The 21,082-nt window shown below is 41.4% G+C and overlaps 1 protein-coding gene and 1 non-coding gene across 7 annotated transcripts in view; both read left to right on the top strand.

Annotated features, from left to right (window-relative positions):
- Nucleotides 1-20,560, top strand: part of AOX2 (aldehyde oxidase 2) — a 78,404-nt gene extending 57,844 nt beyond the window's left edge. The window contains exons 29-34 of one of the 6 annotated variants that reach the window (XM_028830470.2): nucleotides 1,300-1,414; nucleotides 3,186-3,251; nucleotides 3,358-3,546; nucleotides 6,066-6,233; nucleotides 16,376-16,451; nucleotides 18,957-20,560. In XM_028830470.2, coding sequence (XP_028686303.2) covers nucleotides 1,300-1,414; nucleotides 3,186-3,251; nucleotides 3,358-3,546; nucleotides 6,066-6,233; nucleotides 16,376-16,429 — 592 coding nt within the window. In that variant the 3' untranslated portion in view covers nucleotides 16,430-16,451; nucleotides 18,957-20,560. 6 annotated transcript variants of the gene reach the window in all.
- LOC114671632 (U1 spliceosomal RNA) lies at nucleotides 1,033-1,198 on the top strand. Its single transcript, XR_003721666.2, has one exon. It is a non-coding gene; the product is annotated as a U1 spliceosomal RNA (small nuclear RNA).
- Nucleotides 20,561-21,082: the final 522 nt, after the last annotated feature.

The following is a 21,082-nucleotide window of genomic DNA, read 5'->3' on the forward strand; positions in this document are numbered from 1 at the left end:
AGTGCTGGTGCTGCGTCCAGAGAACATGGTCACTTTCTTGACTACCTAAACTGCCTCAACTCTGGGCCGCAGGTCCCTCATTTGTAAAATACATTTTTATTATGTGACTGCTGAGGTCCCTTCTACGCCCAAAATTCTATGATTTCACATAGGCCTTTCAGTTATGTAAAAAAAAAATTAAACAACAAAACACCCTTATTGGGGGAAAAAAAGATTAGATGCTTGACTTACAACATCTAATCATTATAATCATTATTTACTATTTATTTAATCATTATTTACATATTTACATTATTTAATCATTCTAATCATTTACTATTCTTTATTGTGAGTAGTAAAAATATATTATCATTAGAAATGACTTCCATCTCAATTTTACAAATCCCCCTTCCTTTACCATAAAACCTGTCTATTTTGAAGCTCCTTACTAGACAACGGAGAATGGGTAGGATGATAATCACCAGTCATTGTCAAATTCAAGAAGCATGTGACATTAGTTTTACAGTCTGATCAGATAAACCACCAAACAATAGACACACACACACACACACACACGAAACAGTAAAGCAAATCCTCATGAAGAATGAGGAAATAAGGAGATAACAGCCCAGCCCAGAGCCTTGTACATAATGAGTTCTAAATTCCTAAGTTCAGTTACCCAAGAAGAGAGTAAACGAGCCCTCTATCTGAATACATCTTCTATTATAGATTAATGCATTGAATCACCAGTCCTTTTTTACCAACCCTGAATTACCACCAGCTCCCTGTGAGTTTGCTTAGCACTATCCATGGGCTCCCTCTGGGAACAGTGGTTCCAGAGGGACCACTGATAAAATTCAACCGAGGTTCTCAGTGGGCAGGCAGGCTAACACTTAAATCCTTTGTGGTCAAGATACAGGCACACTGTGAGGTCCGGTCCCAAACAATCTGCTGGCTTCTCCCTCTTTTTGACATCCTAACTGTGCCACAAGGAATATCCTCTTTGATGAGTTTAAAAGGCAATTAAAATGAACATAAATCAAATGAAATGCTATAGTTACCTGGCAGGGGAGATATCATGATCCCGAAGGTGGTTTTCCTTGAGTGAGGCTTATCTTACCTATTTTACTGCAGAAATGCTGACCCCTGTGGTTTCCCCAAATGTAGGAAACTCAACTGCATAATTTGTGGTAGGAGACTGTATTTGTGCCCTCTCTGGGAAAAAAAATGAAATTCTCCCAAAAAACTTTGGTAACTTTTAAAATAAATCAACATGGGATCTCCCCCACTCAAGCTAAAAGGCTTTATTTCTTCCCTCAGGGGCTACAAGGCCTTCATGGACTGGGAGAAGGGGGTGGGGGACCCATTTCCTTACTATGTCTATGGAGCTGCCTGTTCTGAGGTTGAAATTGACTGCCTGACAGGTGCTCACAAGGTAAGTCAAGTCTAACTTTCCTCTTGGCAAGTCAAAACAACAACAAAAGTGTGTTGTATAGTGAATAGCCCAATTCCATTATGTCATTCTCTTATAACAAGATTCTTTCAATTCCATGGGAGGGTCCAGAGATCTAGCCTAATCCTGAATTTCCATGTAAAAAGACAATATAGTAGTCAAAAAGGAATTGCTGATGATAGTCTAAAATGTATTAAATTTTTTATTTCATTTAGACAACAAAATCACTTTCCAAGTTTTCTTCCGAAAAAAAGCTTCTATTTATAAAGAAAACACACATTTTCTAATCTGAAGGAATAACTAACTTAGTAAATAGTCTTGAGCAAACATTTTGAAAGCACATAGCAATGTGCTGTTTCTCCAAAGTCAATTATCCAAAAAGTGTTACTGAAACACATTTTGGAGGAAGAGAGGTATGAAAATAATTTTTATATTTTCTATTTAATTGAACAGCCAAAAAACCACCCATTGGAGACAGGGAATCATGCTTAACCCAAAATTAACAACTTGCATTATAAAGGATGCAATTTTACCCAAGGGCCTTGGTATAAATCCCTAAAGAAATGAAACTTACGGAGATCTTCCAGAATTTATGACACTACAAAAGTCAAAATTTGGTCTTTTCTGTGCCTTTCAGTTTACATTTAGAGTTTAAGGTTCAATAATTTCAGTATTACTTTGATCCCTTTAAATAGTTTATTTCTTAAAGAGGCAAAACTTATTTTAACTAAAGAGAAATCAGAGAAATTCAATGACAGGTCTATTGCGGCTGGCCATTTGTGGTTGGTGAACTAAATCATCCATCAACTCAGTGTTAGTGCACAGCCATCTCTTTCCACTGTCCAGCACTTACAGTGCAAAACACACCAGGTTTCAATGTAGAAGTAAACTGAAGGCCCACTCTGAGATGTGTCCAATCTCCCTCCCTATCCAGGTTGAGGATAGATGAAGGCTGGTCCCAATGGCCAGAGTAGGTTGTCCAAGAGGCCAAGGTTTGAGTCAAAAGAGAATTGCCAAGTCCAAAGGGCTAGATAGAAAGTAGGAGCTGAGGTATTGAGCCCAAACAGAGAATGATGATCTTGTCAGAACAAGCACTGGAAAATGGGGGCAGAAGGGAAGCCCTGAGATACTCCGGAGATAGGCCACAGGCACTTAGAGGCTTTTAGTGGCTCCTTAACAACCTGCAGGCCTATGCCCAGTGACAAAACAAGGGCCAGATTCATGTGGTGCTTCTCAGAGAAGGAAGTACATTAGCAAATCAAAGGTGGTCTTGACATTTGCTCTGAATACCTTCCAAGATCTTGCAAATCCACAAACTCATACATGCCAGTATGGCTCTAGGATTTTCACAGTAAAATGGCAACAGTACCACCTGCCACAGATTATCATGAGGACTACATGAGCTCAAAAATTATATTCCAACAACAAATTCAGGTTGAGAATCAGATGAAAAACCAGGCACAACAATTATTTACCAAGTGACTCACTCAGACACACTAGCATGTCATGGACTTTGGAGTCACTTAAGAGGAGTCAAAACCATGAATGCACGAGATCTTCCAGGGTCATGGACAGTCCTGGCACTCAATTTGAAGACTTCAGCAGGCATCTTAACAGCTCTAATGTTGACAGAGTTCAATGCAGTGTTAATTAGCCAGCAGGAGTTCTGGAAAAACTAGAGACCATTTGAGAATACCTGAAAACGATACTTTTAATTCAAGATTTTTGGTGAGGTCATTTTTATTTTGGGCAGAAAATCAGAACGGACATCATCATGGATGCATGTTGCAGCCTAAATCCGGCCATTGATATTGGGCAGGTAGGTGCTGGCCCACCTGGGAGGATGCCCCTTCCTGGGAGTCATCTCAAGGTAGGTAAAGGCCTTCTAACACAATGTCACAAAGCTTGAAATTGTCCCCCTCCAGATTGAAGGTTCGTTTATTCAGGGAATGGGGCTTTATACCACTGAAGAACTGAAATACTCCCCAGAAGGCATCCTGTACTCTCGGAGCCCAGATGAGTACAAAATTCCAACCATCACTGATGTCCCAGAGGAGTTCAATGTCTCCTTGCTGCCATCATCACAAACCCCACTAACCATCTATTCATCTAAGGTAAGCACCCAAACTTACCACTGCACAGTGTCATGGATCGGGTAGCACATGGCAAATGAAAGCAGGCAGACAAAATAGTAAGTCAATGTTAACTGTTATCAGGAACAAATCACTACAGACTGCTAGAATTTGGAGATGAATCACCCATGGCAATCATGGGCCAAGGATTTTAATAATTTCCTCTTTCACTGAAAACTCTAAAACTTGCCAAAAAGCTTTGACTTCTTAATAGAATAACACTTTTACTTAAGACCCTGAAGACGACAATATTAAACAGGATTGGAGGTGCAATGCAACTGAAATACTAGCAGCGGCACCGTGGACAGAACCCTGGACTAAGGTCGCAGAAGACCTGGGTTCCTGCCAAGCCCTATCCCCTCCCCGTGGTCTCAGACAAATCACTCACCTCAGAGGGGCTCAGGGTCCTTACCATACCCAGCAATGCATCTAGAACAGTGGGTCTCAATTTGGGGTGGGGGGAGTGGGGGAGGTGATTTTGTACAAGGCAACCCCCGCCCCCACTACAAAGAATTATCTGGCACAAAATGTTAATAGTATCAGAAAGCAAAGACATCAACCCTTAGTAATTGCTAAAGTAATGAAACTGCAAATTAAAATAAATATCATTATTTGTTTGCCTTGCTCTATGCAGATGACGTGAAAACCACACTCAGAGTAAAAACTTCATCTAGGTTTGAGATGTATTGTTAAAGTTTCTTGACTCCTCTTAAGACTTTAAAATCTTTCCCGACCATGGTGGTGCACACCTGTAGCTTCAGCTACTCAGGAGGCTAAAGCAGGGGATTGCTTGAGCCCAGGAATTCAAGACCAGTCTGAGTAATAAATAAATAAGATCTTTTGGGAGACTTCTTGCTAGTACCCATCCTCCAAAAAAAAAAGTATCCAACTACATCTGTAGAAATTTCATCATGTCCAAACTGGATCCCACTGTCAGCCCAGGAACGCCAGGAACTTCCTCTAGACCTATAGTGATGAGGTCAGGGCAAACCTGAAAGGAAGGACAATCAATGGGGCCTTTGGATTCTCATTGGACTGGAAATCACTCTAAGGGGCAAAGGCAAAAGGGAGCTAAGAGCCCACAGAGAGCAGCTTTTAAGCCACCAAGAGTAACACAGGGCAGACAGGACCCTTGAGTCCTTGTAGTTGCAGACAGTCACTTATAAGCAGACACTCAGGAAAATCAGGGGTTTGCAGGTCCCACATGGAGGGTACTATGTAAAAACAACAGAGAGCTACCAGGTACCAGGAGCTGTGCTAGGTGCTTTTGTATTTCCTGATCCTTGCAACACCCTATAAAGTAGGCATCACTGCCCACACTTCACTGACAAAGGAACAGAGAAGATTATCTCACTTACCCAGAGAAACACGGGGAGTTAGGGTCAGGATTCAGACTCAGTCTCACTAACTCAAAGGTCGCAAATTGGTGGTCTACTGGCTAAATCTAGCCTGAAGATTTACTTTTCTTTGGCCTACACAGTATTTTTACAAGTTGGGGAATTTTACATTAAAATACAGATACCTAAATTCTCTTGAGAAAATGGATGATCTGGTAATTTTGGCTGCATCCTTGGAAAGGCAACGACTAGCTACAACCAAAGAACAGCTGCCCCTTGTAGACAGGACATGGGGGTGCTCTTCCTCACCTTACTTTCCACTGCTCCTTATTGTCCTTCACCTGCCTGCATCACTCATTGACCATACCTGCCTGCTCCTTGCAGATGACGGGTTTACAATCTTTCATCTGGTATCAAAGTCTGTACTCTTTCTTCTAGAGTACCATGCCTATCCTGACCCTGGAGTTTAAAAAGGCATTTTTCTCTCTGCTGATAAAGCTGGCTAGTTGAATCCATTGAATGTGTTTTATTAAGTAGGGTATTTGCCCATTATCACACAAAGATACTCATACATACACACACCTTACCTATGGAACAAAATTTAACCCAGACAGGATTCAAGATTTCAAGATCTGGGAAACTCATATTATGCTGGGAAATTTTTTTTTTTTTTTTTTTTTTTTTTTTTTGAGATGTAGTCTCACTCTGTCACCCAGCTGGAGTGCAATGGCGTGATCTCAACTCACTGCCACCTCCGACTACTGGATTCAAGCAATTCTTCTGCCTCAGCCTGCCAAATAGCTAGGACTACAGGCACACGCCACCACGCCCAGCTAATTTTTGTATTTTTAGTAGAGACGGGGTTTCACCATGTTGGGCAGGATGGTCTTGATCTCTTGACCTCGTGATCCGCCCGCCTCGGCCTCCCAAAGTGCTAGGATTACAGGCGTTAGCCCCTGTGCCCGGCCTATGCTGAGATTTTTAAGAATACTTAAGCTTCTGATTCAGTCAGTAAGTCAGCCAACAAACATTTATTGAGAAGATTTTGTGTACAAAACACTGTGCAGGAGTTGGGGATACAATGGTGAACAAGGCCTGGTCCCTACCCTCTAGAAACTTGTAGTGTAGTATAGAAGTTTCTTAAACCAATGTGCCTTCTTACAGGGCCTCGGGGAGTCTGGGATGTTCCTGGGGTCATCTGTGTTCTTTGCCATTGCTGACGCTGTGGCCACAGTGCGAAGAGAAAGAGACATAGCTGAGGACTTCATGGTGCAGAGCCCAGCAACGCCAGAACGGGTTCGAATGGCCTGTGCAGATCGATTCACCAAAATGGTAGGGAATTGTTTATTTTCCTAAAAGATGATTTGTCTATTTCCTGCTTCTTAGACCTCTTGGGTAAATGTATAACCTAATCTGTGTCTAGCTAATCAAATTATGAAATGAAAAAAGCAAGTCACACAAATATACCTTGTATACATGTAGTAATTTTTGACTTTTAAAAAAGTGTTTCCCACGTGTTGATTTGATCATCTCAGCAACCTGAAGTAGGATAATTTATTAATATCATGCTGCAGCTGGGAACCGTGTCTCACACAAGTAATCCCAGCACTTTGGGAGGCCGAGGCAGGCAGATCATGAGGTTAGGAGATCGAGACCATCTGGCTCACTCAATGAAACCCCGTCTCTACTAAAAATACAAAAAAATTAGCCAGGTGTGATGGCACGCACCTGTAGTCCCAGCTACTCAGGAGGCTGAGGCAGGAGAATCGCTTGAACCCAGGAGGCAGAGGTTGCAGTGAGCCAAGATCGCGCCACTGCACTCCAGCCTGGCGACAGAGTGAGGCTCCATCTCAAAAAAATAAAAAATAAAAAATATATATATACACACATACATACATACACACACACACACATATATATACACCTTGTATACATGTAGTAATTTTTTATGTATTTTATATATATATATATAAAATGCTGCAAAAACTAATAGCTAAATGGAAAGCAACTGATTGATTTCTCCAAACAGTGGTTAAGTATTCCCTCCCTCTATCCTACCAAATCCATCCAGCTCTTCAACAAAAACAAACACACACACACACACAGAGAAATCCACGTGTCATATAGCCATATTCGATAATGTCACTTTCTGTGTTCCCTATACAGAGAGTATACACAGACTGCCTGTCATTTAGAAGTAGGGTGATCCCATTGTGAGCTACTGCCTTTCTCCTTCATTCTTTTTTTTTCTTTTTGGAGACAGAGTCCCGCTCTGTCACCCAGGCTGGAGTGCAGTGGTGCAATCTTGGCTCACTGCAACCTCTGCCTCCCGGGTTCACACCATTCTTCTGCCCGACTACAGGCATCTGCCACCACACCCGGCTAATTTTTTGTATTTTTTTAGTAGAGACGGGGTTTCACCGTGTTAGCCAGGATGGGTCTCGATCTCCTGATCTCGTGATCCGCCCACCTCGGCCTCCCAAAGTGCTGGGATTACAGGCATGAGCCACTGCGCCCAGCCCTTTCTCCTTCATTCTGTTTCATACCAATGCCTCCCAGCCCAGGAGGGAGAGGCCTAGGGAGTTATCCATGTGGATACACACATGGCAAATCCCACCTGCTGAAGGTTACAGCATGTAACTTTCCAGAGGTCATTGAGCCTAGCCTTTGCCAATTTCCTAAGCATCCTAATTTAAGTAATACCAGGTAGTATTGACTGAGCACCACACTAAACATTTTACGCACATTAGTCATTACGGCAACTCTATCAGGTAACTACTGGTATTTTCTTCATTTTACTATTGAGGAAACAGGTGCAATAACTTTCCCAAGATCACACACCTAGCATTTGGGGGCTAAGATTCAAACCCAGGCTGCCTGGCTTCACTGTAATAGATGGCCTCTCAGAGAGAAAAAGAGTTGATTCTCTGCTTCTTAAAAGGAAATTTCTAATTTTCAAATCTATATTAAAAGAAGCCCAAATACTTAACTGACCTCTTCAAAATAGCCAACCATAGAGTGAAAAGATCTTATAAAAATATTGCTTAAAAGGAAGTCTCATAATTATTAATTTCCTTCCCCTACATAACCTATTCCTATTTCCATCTTCAAATCTAATTCAACAATATTTCTTATACTCCAATAATACCAGTCACCCTGTAATTTCCCTCCAAGTCTTCTCCCAGTCTATGGATCTGATCCTTATCTGATTCCATTGTCTACAGCAATGATTACAATCACCTGCCTCTGGCCCGGCCCTCCTCAGATGGGCAGGGCCAGGAAACCAGCACCCTCCACCCACTCCAGGAACTCCTCCGTGCGGATCTTGGCCTAGAGGTCAGTCATCTGCCGGTTCCTGACTCAGATGGTGACATGGTCACTGTGGAATGGTGTCATCTCATACCCCAAAAGCATAAGCACTTCTGACTTTTAAAAATGTTCTCATTCACATTTTGCAATAATAAATACCCTTTTCTGGAATGGGGCAGATTAAGAAAACTAAAAAACACAACAAACAAAAAGATATTTCTAATCTTCCTTTCTTGCCTGAGGTTAATGTTTTCAGTCTTCCAATGGTCTGGCTCCTAAAAAATGAATTCCTTCACATCTAAGATTTCAGGCTATTTTGAATAACCTGGTTGTCTGACAAAGTAGCTCTGTCACATACGATGGTAAGAAGTGAAACACTTTGATTTCATTTACCATTTGGGACTTAGCTTCTTGGCTACCTGGTCCATATGATGAAACCGTATTTCCTCTCAAGTCTGATGGTTTCTTGATAAGACTAACATATCTTTGCAGATATAAATCATCTACTAATTTGTGCCCATCAATCAAACGCTCAATGTTAGAATAACCTAGCATTTTCTAAAATACTTGCAGATACATGGTTTATAAATATCACTTCATGTTATAACCTATGTTTGCTATTTTAGACCTCCTTTTAATAACATACATTGCATTTTGTCTTTGTAAAAGTAACACATGTCCATTATGGAAAAATTAGAAAATGCTGAAAAGAATAAGGTGAAGTTAAAATCAGCCATAATCCCACCAACCAGAACTAACTATAACCATGTTTTAGAGTGTGAGTGTGTGTGTGTGTGTGTGTACACTTTTAACCATCCTTTAATTTATATATGTTTATATGTACAATATATCTTATTTGTAAACTCATTTAATAAAATCCGGATATCTCTGACATAAGTCTTTGAAAAGATTTGTACAGTATAATTGGGAATGACGGCCGGGCACGGTGGCTCACGCCTGTAATCCCAGCACTTTGGGAGGCTGAGGCAGGCGGATCACGAGGTCATGAGATCGAGATCAGCCTGGCTAACACAGTGAAATCCCATCTCTACTAAAAATACAAAAAATTAGCCGAGCACAGTGGCGGGTGCCTGTAGTCCCAGCTACTCGGGAGGCTGAGGCAGGAGAATGGCATGAACCCAGGAGGCGGAGTTTGCAGTGAGCCGAGATCACACCAAAGCACTCCAGACTGGGTGATAGAGCGAGACTCTGTCTCAGAAAATAAATAAATGAATTGGGAATGACTCTACTGAGCCTCAGTCGCGGAAAAATCTGGATTGGGAATTTCACGGGAAAAGTATCCCATGAAACATCACTCAAAAAACAGTTGCTTAAACACAAAAAGAAAATACCTGGCCAAACTCGTTTATCCTACAAACTCTTAATCTTTATCTATAGCTACTGGAATAAATTTGAGGGGCGAGGGCAGGACAGAATGTTTAACTTTTCAATAATAAGCCCCTTGTTATTAAGGCTACTTAGGCCATATGGAGAATGATCATTTATCCTTTTTTTTTTTTTCTTTTGAAGACAGGGTCTTGCTGTGTTGCCCAGGCTGGAGTGCAGTGTTGCAATCTTAGCTCACTGCACCCTCTACCTCCCAGGTTCAAGAGAGTCTCCTGCCTCAGCCTCCCGAGTAGCTAGGATTACAGGTGTGTATCACCATGCCCAGCTAATTTTGGTATTTTTAGTAGAGATGGGGTTCCACCATGTTGGCCAGACTGGTCTCGAACTCCTGGCCTCAGATGATCCTCCCACCTCAGCCTTCCAAAGTGCTGGGATTACAGGTGTGAGCCACCGTGCCTGGCCATAATCATTTATCCTTCATACTTATCGCAACCTACAATATTCCTAGCCATTGCACTGAACTCACATATATTTGAAACAATGAGAAGAAAGCCCCCTCCAAATACTTGAGAAGGCTTCGGTTAGTTTGTTCGAGCCTCCAGACCCCATCTCCTCAACTGTTCACCAACATAGAGAGGAGGCTGGTTAGAGGCCAGCCTTGATTGGGACCTCCCAAGGAGTGCAGAGAGGAGGAAGAACAGAGTCTTAGTTTAACAGAGGCCAAGAAGCACACAAAATTTAGATTATTCTACTATTACCTGTTGCAGAAAACGGCAATACTTCTCTATCCATATAGAAACATAAGCAAGAATCCCAGGAGCCATCCTGACATTTATCTCCCTCATACTCAGTAGTTAGTCCTTCATCATGTCCTGTTCATTTTTACCCCCCAACAATTTCTTGACCCAGTCCATTTTCTCCATCCTTAACCACTATATTATTCATTCATCCCACAAACAGGTGTTGAGCATCTAATGTGTGCCAGCCATTGTTCTACAGAACAATTCTGGGGCTACAGTAGGGAATGAAACAGAGACCCCTGCCTTGGTGGTGTTTAGTTTCTGGTGACCCTGAAGCTACCTACCATCTCTCCATCCTGGATCAAAGTTGCCTGCTGGCTGGTCTCCCTACACCCCCTGCAGCCAGAGGCTTGTGGTGTGGCAAAGCAGACCATGCCACACCAGCACACACATTGGCAAAAAGCTTCCCTTTGCTCACAGCAGACAGAAAACTTCTTAACTTGCCTTCCTGAGCCTACACACCTTCAGAGTCCAGCATGGCCAACCCCACCACCTCTCCAGCCACACATGACCCCACCCAGCCACACTTGCCTTCTTCTATCATTCCTCATGTCAAGGACAGAGACGCTCACTCCTGCTTCAGGGCTTCTGCCGTGCTCTTCCTTCTCCTTGGAACCATCTTCTTCTGTTCAGCTTGTTAACTCCTACTCGGGTATTCAACAAATTCATTTGATCACTTCCTTTCTGCATAGTTGGAGGTCCCAGGAATATAGTGGTGAACCAGACTCACAGGTCCCTGCTCTCAAGGCATTTATAGTCTAGCAGGGAAGGAAGACAGTGACTGTGAATTATAAGTGCTTGGCTGACCCTGGGTTATACTAATACAGCCCATAGAACAAAGCCTTTCTGACTTAGCCTTGCTCTTTTCTTGAAGTCAGAGGGGTCATAGATGGGATCCCACTTTGGTTACTCTTCATGCCATTGTTCATTCATCTAACATATTTATTGAGCACCTTACATGTGCCAGGCACTGCTGGGGAACTAAAAAAATAGTGGTGAGCAAGGCAATCTCTGCCGGCATGGAGCTTACATTCTGTGCAGGAAGCCAGACAGTAAACAAGTAAACAAACACACAATATGATTGCAAGCGGTGTTGAATACTGTGAAGGAAAATTGAAGAGAAAGGAGGTAGAATGTGATGGTGAGATTATTTGATTATAGTTTCTTGGGGAAGTTCCCTCTGAGAGTGTTCACATTTGAGCCAAAGTCTGAATGAAGCAGGGGACCAAGTATAAATCTGGCAATGATACAGTCCAGGCCGAGAACAGCTCGTGCAAAGGCCCTGAGGCAGCTTCAGAAGAATCAAAGTCTCTTGGGACTAAGCAGCCCTCAGAAGTGGCCCTTTTGTGTCTGATTTGCCTCTCTGGTAGAGAAGTGTCTGATTTGCCTCTCTGGTAGAAAAATCTTACAATTGTTGCTCTCCAGGCTGAGAGAGAAAATAGAATTTGTAGCCACATCATTTATTTTCACATCAGCGAGTGAAACCTGGATAGTCCTTCTTCCAATCAGCAATTTTCCTAGTCTTTATCATACACTTTATGACACTTCAGATCTACTTCTTTAGACCTTTAGTGAATATAATTCATTCATCCCCTTAGAAGCCACAGCAGGCCTCCTGAAGTTCTTATAGCCTGGCTGCTCACACAGACCAATTTCTAAAGCGTCTTGGAACAAATCTGACTCCATATCAGAATTTACTTTTTTTTTTTTTTTTTTTGAGATGGAGTCTCTCTCTGTCGCCCAAGCTGGAGTGCAGTGGTGCAATCTCGGCTCACTGCAACCTCCACCTCCAGGATTCAAGCGATTCTCCTGCGTCAGCCTCCTGAGTAGCTGGGATTAAGGCGCCTGCCACCATGCCCGGATAATCTTTGTATTTTTAGTAGAGACAGAGTTTCATCATGTTGGTCAGGTCTCAAACTCCTGACCTCGTGATCCACCCACCTCAGCCTCCCAAAGTGCTGGGATTACAGGCATGAACCACCACGCCGACCAGAATTTACATTTTTAATATTTTTGATCAAACTACAACATGGTTTCTAATTGAAATATGTAATGATTCACACTGGTACACAATGCTGTACTATGCAAATGTATATATAGAAAGAGATAAATAACAAGAAACATAGATATTAACAATCTTTGTATTGGACCTTTGAATACTCTTGTCAAAACACAATTTGTTCTAATGAATAAGATGGTCAGGGAGTCAGAATGTCTGTGTACTAGAGCATGAGTACTGAAAAGTTCAAGATCACCTCTTTTAATAACCTCCTTATAGCCATGAGGTAAATAACAGCCTGACTAGATCTATTTCTTAAACAGAAATGATGATAAAACGCTCAGTACTTTTCCCTTGGAATTAAATAAAATAATGTACGTAAAAATACTGTGTAAATATGAGTCACTCTGTAAATATTAGCGTTAAAGTCATCACCAAAAACCCATAAACTGTTAATGAACTTCTTCAAAATATGCCTCTCCCAAAAGGCTTGAAAAGTGTTTCCACATTAAATCAAGTTGACCTGTGAGGCCAGAATAAACAACAACTCTTCTAACTAGCAGCCTCATTTCCATGGGTAAATTAGCTTCAAAAAAGGCAGACATTGGCAAGAAGCCTAAGGCATATTTGTTACCAAAAATAATCATACTGTATGAATGAGCATTTACTATGTCAAAAGATTTTTTTTAAAAAAACATGTTTGGGTTTGTTTAACTTTAATCACAGCATTGCTGGCTGCCATTTTTGCATGGGCTCTTTCTCAGGTGGTTAATTTCTGGTGAGGACAGTGTTGCTGGTGGTGGTTTCTCCTCTGAGCCCAGCAGGGCGGCCTGGCTCAACTATGCGTGGCCAGAAACATCATCTCTATGTAATTTCCTTTTCGGTGACAGGACAAAGAAAAATATATATTTCTTGGAAAATGTGTTTTGTACGGACATCTTAAATTCCACAAGGGGGAAAAAAGTAAACTTCCCTTAAAGATATACATATTTAACACTTTCAAATTAAGACTTCTCCTTAGAAACAGTGATTTCATTTAAAAAAAAAAAAAAAAAAAAACTTTAGGATTCAGAGACATGAAGGGTTCCACACCCTCAAAAATTAGAAAAATACTGACTTGGAGAATGTAGAATAGGTCAGACTTTTTTAAAAATCATGTTATCTTAATATCACCAGCAGCAAAACATATTTGTTGAGTAATCACTAAACGTGGTCTATGTGGGCTGCCATAGTGGGAGGCCATATAGAGCCAATTAACAGCTTCAGTTTCCATCTCCTGGAAGTTAAAATCAGACACCTCAGCTTGGAAACAGGTTTATAAGCAGGTTTCAGCTTACCCCACTTCTGAAGGGGCAGCCTGGAACACGCTGACTCACAAGAAATCCTTGCAATCATAACAAATGGCTCATGTCCTACGTTAGGCTGACGCATGATCTTATCGTACCCTAGTGGGGAAAAGTCCTTCATTCTTAGATCTGTCCTCAATTCCAAATGGCCATGCCTGTCCTTCACAGAATCTGCATTTCTATGAGATTGACCAATGGCTAGTTTCTAACGTCCTTCACCTTCTTCCTACGCTGCAAACCCTAATGCGGTCACCCTCCACAGACTCCCCTCCCTTTACAGCACCGCGTCTCTCACATCCCCACGTCCCATTTTCCCTCCCTGCTTCTTTTGCATTTCTAGATGCCCAGATTCAGTGAGAATTGGCAGCATTAAAAGCGCCACCTGTTTAGTTCAGTATCTGGAGCCCTTCCTCCCTGATGAAGGAAGAGAGGCACATGAACATTTTGCATGCTGCCGACAGCCTGGTTTACCCGCTCCTCTCAGGCAGTTCACTCCCAAACGCTAGCCATTCAAGATGTAGCCTGCTCAGCCCCATACTCTATACACAGCCCTGGATTTCTCTGAGCTGGGGAGACGTCTACCAGCCCTACAAGACTGCATTCTATTTCTTGGGGCTCATATACCACAACATGTGAAAACATGAAATCTCCAGCCTGTTCAGCTAAAATCTCAGCTACAGATAGTTGGCAGGGCCTTAGACCAGCACAGACATGCTTCGGTCACCTGGATTCCTTGAGATGAACACAGAGCAGACTGCACGGCTCAGGACTGACTGAGAGTAGAGTCTCCCATGGTGTCTTCCTCAGAGTGCTCAACCTATTGTCCTGTTCCCATGAGACACACACACATACACGCATGCATGTACGCACACAGACTCACATGCACGCACACACTCAGGCATGTACTCATTCTTAACCACATTCTTCTAACCTCTCATGCTGTCTTGGAAGAGGTTTTATTGGCTTTGAAACTGGTTCCACATTGAATACGTTTGTCCCAGGATGCAGGAACTGAATCATTTCCCTGCAACGCTTGGTGACATTTCACAGAGTAGCCATTCTTACTCCTGAAGGGAGATTCTCTGATACTGTTATTGAATGTATATTTGTGTCTTTACTAAAAACCAAAAACAATTAGCCAGGCATGGTGGCACGTGCCTATAGTCCCAGCTACTCAGGAGGCTAGGGTGGGAGGATCGCCTGAGCCCAGGAGTTTGAGGCTGCAGTGAGCTTGATTGCGCCACTGTACTCTAGCCTGGGTGATAGAGCAGGACCCTGTCTTTAAAAAAAAAAAAAAGAGAGAGAGAGAGAGACTAAAAATTCCGTAACTTAAGCAGAAGAGTAGACCCAAATCTGCCACAGCTAAACTGAGGAGTTTTGCCCTGTGTCCAGCCCAGACCTTGCAGAACAGGCTCATTCTCAAGAAGAGAGCCAAGCAGCTCCCACAGGAGCAGCTAAGAAGAAGAAGAAAAAAAAAAAAAAAAAAAACAGGGAAGAGAATAGGGAAGGCCCTTTGGGAAGGCAAACCTAGCCCTTCATTTACATTTCAATACAGAGGGCAAAAACTAAGAACAGAAATTAGGAAAATATCCTAAATGATAGAAGTTGGGTGAATTATTTGGCTTCTTTTTGTATATTTGTGAAATAAATACATATTAGGAGCAGGGGGAAAGCTTTCTGGAACCTTCATAGCTTTCCATCATCAGGGAAAAGTTTGCTTTGCTTTTTAACACATTTGTAACTAAAAGTCAAGCCTTCAAACAAAAACGTAACGGGGAGAGGAGGGATGTGTGTTCTGCTTTGGGCTTGAACCTAAGGGGGAGAATTCCCCAAAGAGGAGACAGGCATTAAGAACCACGAGAAAGGATGAACAATTCTTTGAGCTTGTAGCCCAAGAGAGTGAAATGAGGCTGGGGTTTGACCACCAAGAACACAATATCACACAAACCATTTGACCAAAGGTGCACACAGGGCTATTATCATATCACTGTAAAGACGTCCAGGTGTGTGGGCTCCAGTGTACACACCTCCCAGACTAGCCACATCCCTACTCCCAAATGAATTCACGGGATGTGTAATTCTCTTTGGGATTCATACCTGGGAAGCAAAGAAGATAGGTAACTCACTGAAGTGCCCTCTTTCTAAGCCAGGCGCAGTGGCTCATGCCTGTAATCCCAGCTCTTTGGGAGGCCAAAGCAGGTGGATCACCTGAGGCCAGGAGTTCCAGGCCAACCTGGCCAATATGGTGAAACTCTGTATCTACTAAATACAAAAATGAGCCAGGCATGGTGGCACACACCTGTAATCCCAGCTACTCAGGAGACTGAGGCACGAGAATCACTTGAACCTGGGAAGAGGAGGTTGCAGTGAGCTGAGATCGCACCACTGCGCTCCAGCCTGGGTGACAGAGCAAGAGACTCTGTCTCCAAAAAAAAAATTCTGAAGTGTCCTCTTGTTTAGCAACATTAGGTATAGCAGAAAGGACAACACTAACCCACCTTCTTTTCACAGTTGTCAGCTGAAGGGAATGACACAGTCCCATGCCCCAGGAGCCAGGAACATTCAGCCTCTTCTCATCCCAAAATTTTTTAAACCCAAACATTTGATGTAATGCTCCTGTTGAAATAAATGGTGTTATGGTATAGTAAGTGTTTAATTTGCTTTCTTTCTTAGATCCCAAGAGATGACCCTGAGACATTTAAACCTTGGTCTATCCCTATAGCATAACACTGCTATCATTCCCTAAAAGGTAAGATCGATAAGCTAAAAGATAATTATTCAAAGTGGGAAAAAAATCAGCCAATCCAGGCTTTCAAACTTTGTTCTATAGAAATCAAGAATTGCACAAGTGCTTAAACCATGCTTCATTTTAAAGTCAGCATATCTTATCCGATATTTAAGTCCTTTAACACTAAATATGCATGGTTCTGGGAACTGACAAAGGAAGGCCAGGGTGTTTCAACCAACATGGTAGTTTTTTTAATTTTAAAATAAAATATGAAAATACACTGGATTAAAATATTTAAAGAGCCTACTCCCTGATTCTTTTAAGAATCACAACTGGAATGCAAAAAAGCAAATTGAAATCTACTGATTACTCCATTTATAGTTAACTAGCACTATCTGGAAGAGTTATCTCTTTGTATTCACTGAGTTCAACTGCTACAATTTTGTGCTGCTGCTTAACACTACACACAGCACAGAAGGCTTTGGAGAGTGGCCACAAAAACTCCTCAGGAAATATATGCTGATAAGAAGAAACGTGTTTTTTTGTTACAAAATTAAACTTCTACTTTCTGCACACTTACTGGGCAATAACTGAAAACACTGTGGAAGAGAGCGAACTATGACATAAACTCAGATAAAAATAAAATAAAATTTTTTCATTAAAATCTAATTTTCCAGTGTAATTGTCTAAAAACACCCACAAGTATTAACACATATAATATACATTTCATTCCATTGTGCTTTGTCATATGAGAACAACTTGTGTTGATATTTTTACTAAATCAGACTAAATAACCAATGAGAATTTGCTTCTCCTTTACAACAACAAAAATCAAAATAGGCAACACTTAAAATCACATCTTACATTATTGTAAAATAGTCATTTTAAAACACACACCAACAAGCCAGGCATGGTGGCTCATGCCTATAATCCCAGCACTTTGGGAGGCCAAGGCAGGTGGATGGCTTGAGTTCAGGAGTTCAAGACCAGCTTGGGCAACACGGTGAAACCCCGTCTGTACACCACCTGGCATGGTGGCACATGCCTGTAGTCCCAGCTACTTGGAGGCTGAGGTAGGAGGATTGCTTGAGTCCAGGAGATGGAGGTTGCAGTGAGTCAAAATTGTGCCACTGGACTCCAGCCTAGGCAACGGAGTGAAACTCTATCTCAGAAACACACACACAAATGCAGAGCAAATTATCTAAGCTCTTTAATTATTCTCTCTTTCTATCCTTCTTTCTCTTTCCAAGTATTAAAGTTAAATGTGAATATGATGGCAAATCTACTCTAATTCTTATGTACAACAAGGCATATAAAGTACATGGCATCATGCCTAACACATAGTACTCAACATAGTTACACACACACACACACATGCATGCACACACACTCAGATAAAATGCCAAATTTAGACATCACCAGTGAATGAATGGGGTTGTCAAGTTTTTGTACAGACTTTTTTTTTGGGTGGGGGGAGGGACATGGTCTCACTGTGTCACCCAGGCTAGAGCGTAGTGGTCCAATCTCGGCTCATTGCAACCTCCGCCTCCCGGGTTCAAGCGATTCTCGTGTCTCAGCCTCCCGAGTAGCTGGGACTACAGGCACACGCCACCACACACAGCTGATTTTTTTGTAGAGACAGGGTTTTGCCATGTTTGGCCAGCCTGGTATCGAACTCCTGGCCTCAAGTAATTCGACTGCCTCGGCCTCCCAAAGTGCTGGGATTACAGGCGTGAGTCACTGTGCCCAGTCCGTACAGATGTTAAAATAAAGACCATCCTCTTCTATGCATGGTGGCTCATGCCTGTAATCCCAGCACTTCAGGAGGCCAGAATGGGAGGATCACTTGAGCCCAGGAGTTCAAGACCAGCCTGGGGGACATAGCAAGACCCTGTCTCTAATTTTTAAAAAATTAAAATTAAAAATTAAAGAACTTTTTAAAAGACCATCCTCAAATTGCAAGACAAATTTAAAAAACAAAAAAAACCTCTTGTCACTTTACCATTTATAATTACTTCTATGTGTCAGAATGTTACCCATGCCATGCAATCAACACAAGATGCAGATATAAATTGCATTCTGAATCTGTAACTGTCAACTTTTACCTACAATTAGGTAATGTTTTTAAATGTTTACATTTAAATGTTTACATAAATTTCAAATGTTTACATTCTTCAAAGTAACATAATTGGCTCTTGTATATTTGCTTCATAAGGAAGTGTTCAACATTGATCTTACAAATCAAATTTATATCACACTAAAAACATATACATGTGAGTGTGTTCCCCATAACATTTTAAACCTCTGCTAAAAATATTCAAAAACTTCTGATGTCATCCACCTTCTTATTTTATAAAGGAAGACACGGAGGGCACAGGAGAATAGTAACTACCCAAATGTACTTATTCATAGCTGTAAATCTTATCAACCCAATTGTCAATCATTTATTGTTCTTCTCCCTATATATAAAGTTGAGAGATTTGCACACTTTATTTCATAATTATTGTCTTTTCTTTTTTTTTTCAGGTGTTTCAGTTTTTCACAAGTAAAAAATGGCTTGTTAATCCTAACTGGGATCCAAACTGATATTCTTATACTGTTGTAGAAAAAAATAGACACAAAATTTAGAAACGTTATCCAACTTTGATTATATTAACCCAATGAATCATTATTTGCAAAGCATTTCACTTAGACTTTCCAGCCTAGAGGCCACCAGAAAAGCACTGCTGTATCCACAGTAAGCACATTTAGTGCTGATTTGTTTCTGAAAAGATCACGTCAATGTTGCTGTAAAAGCAAACTTTTCCTTTCTGTGTCCATCCAATCTAAATGGACTGGTAATATAGGTTATGATTATAGAAAGAAAGATACTTCTTGGTAGATAAATATATGATGACTTTTCCCAGTGGTGTATTTGATTCGGTAGCCACAAGAGAGTTCTGCAAGTTTTGTTTTGCCATAGATTGACCATAGGTCTATGTACGTGCACTTGACAGCAAAGGAGTGGTATTTCCCTCATGCACATCTACTATTCAACTGATGAACATTCTTTTGGATTTGGAGGAGGGGAAAAAGCAATATAAAAACATTTTCAATATCTTGCCCCCAACCCCTCTGTGCTGCTGCTGTTGTTGTTGAAAAACATCCAATCTGGTATCACAGTTTAAGAAATATTGCATATTTCAGTTTCCCATAGGTTGAAGTGAGAACATAGAGCAAAAGAATTATAAATTGTAATTACTCCCTACATTGTGGTTTAAAATATACAGGATCTTCTCTACCAATAACTTTGAAAAGGAAAAACAAAAGAAAACAAGAAATAAGATATATGGGATCCACCAAATTACATTCATCTGAGTTTAGAGGTCTTCAGAGCGAGGAACCAGCATATAAATTAGGCCCTATTTGACCAGAAAGTCAGGGGTAAGCTGATTTTCTACTAGCCAGATTTCACACGATCAGGCTCACCAAGCCATGGTCTGCAGTGACCCCTGCAGTGGCTGAAGGAGGGCAGGCAGAGCTGAGAACGCTGGGTGCGGGGTGAGAGAAGGTAGGCAATAAGGCATAAATACAGCCTGGAGGAGGCTGAAGGTCCTTAAAGCCATGAGCACGTTGTTGTGAGACGCTGGGGCATAGCTGTCCACAGGCCCATCTGTGGACATCGGAGGCGTCCCTACACTACAGGAGCCCAAGGGATAAAGCAGGACAGGAGCACAAAGAGGAAGGAGGCAGGAGCAGAAGGGTTATGGGCAGGACAAAAATTACGCAAGACACAGGAACATTAAGAGCTGAGAACCTTAGTGGGAGTGGCTGGGGTGAAATAAGTTGAAAGCTTTTTTTTTTTTTTTTTTTTTAGCTCTTTTGAAAATAAGATCCTTAATCTAATAAGAATGTGAGAAGTTTGTCTTATCGTGTGTATCATTTTAAATGATGGTAAATATAATTCTTTTTTTTTTTTTAGAATCTTTTCAGTTAGAGCTAAGGATGGTTACAGGGCATTTATTTTCCATTTGTCATGATTCAAAACTATAAAGCACTAAAAATAGAGGAGCTTGAATAAAAATTATTTCTGTGAGTTGATGCACTAAAATCTGGGTGGCATGGATGTTAATAAAATAATTTTTTAAAAAGATACAGTTGGAGCCATATATTTGAAACCAGTTCTTTGGGCTCAATAAACATTATTAAAATATGAAACAGACTAAAATGTTTAAATAAGTAAAACATTAACATGGCTTGAATGTTTGTAAAAAAGGTAGAGCAAAGACTTACTCTCATACTGCTATGGCCTGAATGTTTATGTCACCCTAGAATTCATACATTCAAACCTAACCCCCAAGGTGGTGATGTTAAGAGGTGTGGCCATTGGGAAGTGATTAGGTCATGAGGACTCCACTTTCATGAATGGGGTTAGTGCCCTTATAAAAAAAAAAAAGACCCCCCCAAGAGCAAGTTAACCTCCTCCACTACGTGAGAACACTGCAAGAAGGCACCATCTATGAACCAGAGAGGGAGCCCTTATCAAATACTGAATCTGCTAGCACCTGGATCTTGGACTTCTCAGCCTCCAGAACTGGGTTCTGAGCAAAACGTTTCTATTTATCAGCAAGACATTTCTGTTTATAAGCCAGTTTATGGTATTTGTGTTATAG

The sequence above is a fragment of the Macaca mulatta genome, chromosome 12 (genome assembly GCF_049350105.2).
Source record: "Macaca mulatta isolate MMU2019108-1 chromosome 12, T2T-MMU8v2.0, whole genome shotgun sequence".
Classification (NCBI taxonomy): domain Eukaryota; kingdom Metazoa; phylum Chordata; class Mammalia; order Primates; family Cercopithecidae; genus Macaca; species Macaca mulatta.